Genomic DNA, 5,449 nt, shown 5'->3' with positions numbered 1-5,449 from the left:
TGCCCTGCCGACAGTGTGGCGCTCCCTCAGTACTGCCCCTCCGACAGTGAGGCGCTCCCTCAGTGCTGCCCCTCCGACAGTGAGGCGCTCCCTCAGTACTGTCCCTCCGACAGTGCGGCACTCCCTCAGTACTGCCCCTCCGACAGTGAGGCGCTCCCTCAGTACTGCCCCTCCGACAGTGCGGCGCTCCCTCAGTACTGCCCCTCCGACGGTGCAGCGCTCCCTCCGTATGCCCCTCCTACCCACCTTCTCCCCACACCCCCCAACCCCCAGGTGGATATCGAGATTGTGAGTGCAGCCAGACTGTCTTAACTGTTTTATTTCCTCCTTCCCTTGCTCTATCCCAGGAACCATGGGGATACTGGACAGGACCCACCCAGAAACATTGGGTATTGGGAGATCCATCGCTGTTCTTACCAGTGGAGGGGACGCCCAAGGTGAGCGACCCATCAACATCTCTCTAACTCTCGGGGAAGTCTGTGCCCATTCGCCCTGGGGCTCGGCATCTCTTAACCAGGGCACACCCACACAGCTCGTTAGCATGCAGGTACAGCAAGCAATTAGGAAAGCAAATGGTACACACATGGTCGCCACACTATAGGAGGGATGTGATAGAAGATAGGAGCAGGAGTCGGCCATTCGGCCCCTCGAGCCTGCTCCGCCATTCAATGCGATCATGGCTGATCATCCAAACTCAGTACCCTGTCCCTGCCTTCTCCCCATATCCCTTGATCGCTTTAGCCTCAAGAAATATATCCAACTCCTTCTTGAAGATATTTAATGAATTGGCCTCAACCGCCCTCTGTGGCAGAGAATTCCACAGGTTCACCACTCTCTGGGTGAAGAAATTCCTCCTCATCTCTGTCCTAAATGGCTTACCCCTTATCCTTAGACTGTGATCCCTGGTTCTGGACTCCCCCGCCATCGAGAACATCCTTCCTGCACCTAGTCTGTCTAGTCCTGTTAGAATTTTATAAGTTTCAATGAGATCCCCTCTCATTCTTCTAAACTCCAGCGAGTATAAGCCCAATCGACCCAATCTCTCCTCATATGTCATTCCTGCCATCCCTGGTATCAGTCTGGTGAATCTTCGTTGCAATCCCTCCATGGCAAGAACATCCTTCCTCAGATAAGGCGACCAAAACTGCACACAATACTCAAGGTGTGGTCTCACCAAGGCCCTGTACAACTGCAGCAAGACATCAAGATTCACCAGACTGATACCTGGGATGGCAGGAATGACGTATGAGGAGAGATTGGGTCGATTGGGCTTATACTCGCTGGAGTTTAGAAGAATGAGAGGGGATCTCATTGAAACTTATAAAATTCTAACAGGACTAGACAGACTAGGTGCATGAAGGATGTTCTCGATGGCGGGGGAGTCCAGAACCAGGGATCACAGTCTAAGGATAAGGGGTAAGCCATTTAGGACTGAGATGAGGAGGAATTTCTTCACCCAGAGAGTGGTGAACCTGTGGAATTCTCTACCACACAAGGCAGCTGAGGCCAATTCATTAAATATATTCAAGAAGGAGTTAGATATATTTCTTAAGGCTAAAAGGATCAAGGGATATGGGGAGAATGCAGGGACAGGGTACTGAGTTTGGATGATCAGCCATGATCTCATTAAATGGCGGAGCAGGCTCGAGGGGCCGAATGAGCTACTTCTGTTCCTATCTGCTATGTTTCTATACTCCATCCTCCTTGCAATAAGGGCCAACATCCCATTTGCCTTCCTAATTACTCGCTGTACCTGCGGGCTGACCTTAGATGTTTCAGGTACGAGGACACCGCCCCCCCGGATCCCTCAGTACCATCATATTCTGTGGACCCTCGCCATTTGAATAACAATTTGCTTTTTTATTCTTGGTACCAACGCACTCCCAGAATTGAGGACTGCTAATTGGTCTCAAAGGCTGTCACAGACAATCACAGCTTTGTGGTTCTGATTTTTGTTGTATTTTGCTCAGGTCTTGTCCCCAGCCCGATCGCGCCATTGGAAGGTGAGAGCCTTTCGCTGGAGGCTGTGGAGATTTCAGACCGGGCCATGGAACTGCTGTCCGGAACGGTCATGACGGTGGTTTTGCCGACGTCGTTCCTTCTGATCTTCATTGTCGGCTGTTTGTCTAACCTCGTGGCTTTAGTAATACTGGTCAAGATGAGAAAGAACCCCACTGTTATCTTCATGATAAATTTAGCAGCCTCCGACCTGCTGTTTGCGCTGCAGCTGCCGTTGATGGTCACGTACCGATTCCTGCAGAACAACTGGATATTCGGTCACTTCCTCTGCTATGCTTTTGCCCTGTCCTTCCAAGTCAACATGCATGTTTCGATCTTGCTGCTCGCGGTTATCAGCGCCGATCGTTACCTGGGCGTGCTGCACCCGTTCTCGGCCCGGCTGTGGCGGACAAACAGGTACGCCGTCACGCTGTGCGCCCTGGCCTGGGTGATGGTCCTTGCGTTCAACGCCCCCATTCTGGCCACCGAACAGGTGGTGAAAGTCCGGCGCATGAACGTCACCACCTGCATGGATGTGGTGAGGAACGCTGACGAGACTCAGCAGTTCTACCACTCTCTGGTGACGGTCATCGCCCTCTTCCTCCTTCCCCTCTGTGTCATTCTATTCTCCCACTGGAGCATCATCAGGCACCTGACAAGCCCGGGCAGCCTGGAGAAAGGGGCGAGGAAACAGCAGGCCGTGGTGACGGGGATGGTGGTGACGGCGGTATTCACCGTGTGCTACCTCCCCGCCAACACCTCCCTGCTGATCCGGCTCGCCTTTTCCCGATTCCTAACGGAGGACACCACGCACTTCAGCTATCTAATCTGCCTGAGTTTCAGCGCCGTCAACTGCTGCTTGAACCCGCTCGTCTACTACTTTGCCTGCAGCCCGTTCAGGACGAGGCTGAAGAGGTTACTCCTGCGGAGCTAACACCCCCCCACCGCCTCTGTTTAACCCCCAACACTTGCCTTGCCAGCGCGCGCTCTCCAGTCGAGGGCAGCTTTTGATCCGTCTCGCTTCTCTAACACGCCGACGCCCACCTTCATTTGTCCGACCGCGCTCGCTTCCGACTGAGAATCGTAGAACAGCGTGGCACAGAAGGAGGGACGCGCTCGGCCCATCGAGTCTGCCCCGGCTCTTTCAAAGAGCGACCCAGCTAGTCTCGCTCTCCCCCCACGCCCCCTGCACCTTCCCCGTGTCCCTACAATTGGTTCTCTGGAGTTCAGAAGAATGAGAGGGGATCTCATTGAAACTTATAAAATTCTAACAGGACTAGACAGACTAGATGCAGGAAGGATGTTCCCGATGGCGGGGGAGACCAGAACCAGGGGTCACAGTCTAAGGATAAGGGGTAAGCCATTTAGGACAGAGATGAGGAGGAATTTCTTCACCCAGAGAGTGGTGAGCCTGTGGAATTCTCTACCACAGAAGGTAATTGAGGCCAATTCATTAAATATATTCAAGAAGGAGTTAGATATATTTCTTAAGGCTAAAGGGATCAAGGGATATGGGGAAAAGGCAGGGACAGGGTACTGAGTTTGGATGATCAGCCATGATCTCATTGAATGGCGGAGCGGGCTCGAGGGGCCGAATGGCCGACTCCTACTCCTATCTTCTATGTTTTCTCCTTCAAGTATTTATCCAATTCCCCCTTTTGAAAGCCGCGATTGAATCTGCCTCCACCGCCCTTTCAGGCAGCGCCTTCCAGACCCTAAGCACTCGCCGCGTAAAGCAGTTTTTCCTCATCTAGCCCTGTGGTCCTTTTGCCAAACACCTGTGACCTCTGGTTCTTGACCCCTCAGCCATTGGAAACACTTTCTCCTTATTTACTCTGATCTAAACCCTTCATGATTTTGAACAGCCCCATCAAATCTCCTCTTAGCCTTCTCATAGAAACATAGAAGATAGGAGCAAGAGTCGGCCATTCGGCCCCTCGAGCCTGCTCCGCCATTCAATGAGATCATGGCTGATCATCCAAATTCAGTACCCTGTCCCTGCCTTCTCCCCATATCCCTTGATCCCTTTAGCCTTAAGAAATATATCCAACTCCTTCTTGAATATATTTAATGAATTGGCCTCAACTGCCTTCTGTGGTAGAGAATTCCACAGGTTCACCACTCTCTGGGTGAAGAAATTCCTCCTCATCTCTGTCCTAAATTGCTTACCCCTTATCCTTAGACTGTGACCCCTGGTTCTGGACTCCCCCGCCATCGGGAACATCCTTCCTGCATCTAGTCTGTCCAGTCCTGTTAGAATTTTATAAGTTTCAATGAGATCCCCTCTCATTCTTCTAAACTCCAGCGAGTATAAGCCCAATCGACCCAATCCCTCCTCATACGTCATCCCTGCCATCCCAGGTATCAGTCTGGTGAATCTTTGCTGCACTCCCTCAATGGCAAGAACATCCTTCCTCAGATAAGACAACCAAAACTGCACACAATACTCAAGGTGTGGTCTCACCAAGGTCCTGTACCACTGCAGCAAGACATCCTTGCTCCTGTACTCAAACCCTCTCGCTACGAAGGCCAACATACCATTTGCCTTCTTAACCGCCTGCTGCACCTGCATGCTTACCTTCAGCGACTGGTGCACAAGGACACCCAGGTCTCGTTGCACTTCCCCTTCTCCCAATCTATTGCCGTTCAGATAATAATCTGCCTTCCTGTTTTTGACACCAAAGTGGATAACCTCGCATTTATCCACATTATACTGCATCTGCCATGCATCTGCCCAATCACCCAACCTGTCCAAATCATACTGGAGTTTCTCGGCATCCTCCTCACAGCACACACGCCCACCCAGCTTTGTGTCGTCTGCAAACTTGGAGATATAACATCTAGTTCCCTCGTCTAGATCATTAATATATATTATGAGTAGCTGGGGTCCTAGGACCGATCCCTGCGGTACCCCACTAGTCACTGCCTGCCACTCGGAAAAAGACCCGTTTATTCCCACTCTTTGCTTCCTGTCTGCCAACCAGTTCTCTATCGATGTCAGTACCTTGCCCCCAATCCCATGTGCCTTAACTTTACACGCTAGTCTCTTGTACCCTTTAGCTTGTATTGTCTCTCCTCGCTCTTCCTACCCAAATTATGTATAACATGTGACCCTGTCTCTTACACGTAAAAGTCTGTGAGTAAGCTGCAACCAGACAACCTGTGGTGAGAAAGAGACTGCCATGGTCGAATAGACTGCAGCTAGCCTGGGAACCAAGGTGCAGTTGCCACTGTGTTGGAATTTTATAACCTCTGGGAATTAGGGGGAAAACTCCGCACTGGCTGGAGTCATACCCAGCACAAAGGAAGGTGGTTGTGGTGGTTGGAGGTCAATCATCACAGCCCCAGGACATCGCTGCAGGAGTTCCTCAGGGCAGTGTCCTAGGCCCAACCATCTTCAGCTGCTTCATCAATGACCTTCCCTCCAACATAAGGTCAGAAGTGGGGATGT

The 5,449-nt window shown here is 51.5% G+C and overlaps 1 protein-coding gene across 1 annotated transcript; it reads left to right on the top strand.

The window, feature by feature from the left end:
* The first annotated feature begins 342 nt into the window (after nt 1-342).
* Nucleotides 343-3,215, top strand: LOC147097212 (proteinase-activated receptor 1-like). Its single transcript, XM_085972564.1, has 2 exons — nt 343-437; nt 1,971-3,215. Exons 1-2 carry the CDS (start codon nt 353-355, stop codon nt 2,930-2,932), a joined length of 1,047 nt encoding a protein of 348 aa, XP_085828690.1. The 5' UTR covers nt 343-352; the 3' UTR covers nt 2,933-3,215.
* The last annotated feature ends 2,234 nt before the right edge of the window (nt 3,216-5,449 follow it).

Source organism: Somniosus microcephalus, chromosome 33 (genome assembly GCF_052327205.1).
Source record: "Somniosus microcephalus isolate GS21.2 chromosome 33, FLI_Smic_1.0, whole genome shotgun sequence".
NCBI classification, from domain to species: domain Eukaryota; kingdom Metazoa; phylum Chordata; class Chondrichthyes; order Squaliformes; family Somniosidae; genus Somniosus; species Somniosus microcephalus.
Note: the sequence above shows the minus strand (reverse complement) of the source record. Positions and strands in the feature narration are given on the sequence as shown.

Bases quoted from the DNA above. Each gene is read 5' to 3' on its own strand.
- LOC147097212 (XM_085972564.1), top strand. From the start codon at position 353: ATGGGGATACTGGACAGGACCCACCCAGAAACATTGGGTATTGGGAGA. The intron at 438-1,970 runs GTGAGCGACCCA...TATTTTGCTCAG, and splicing joins CAGTGGAGGGGACGCCCAAG to GTCTTGTCCCCAGCCCGATC.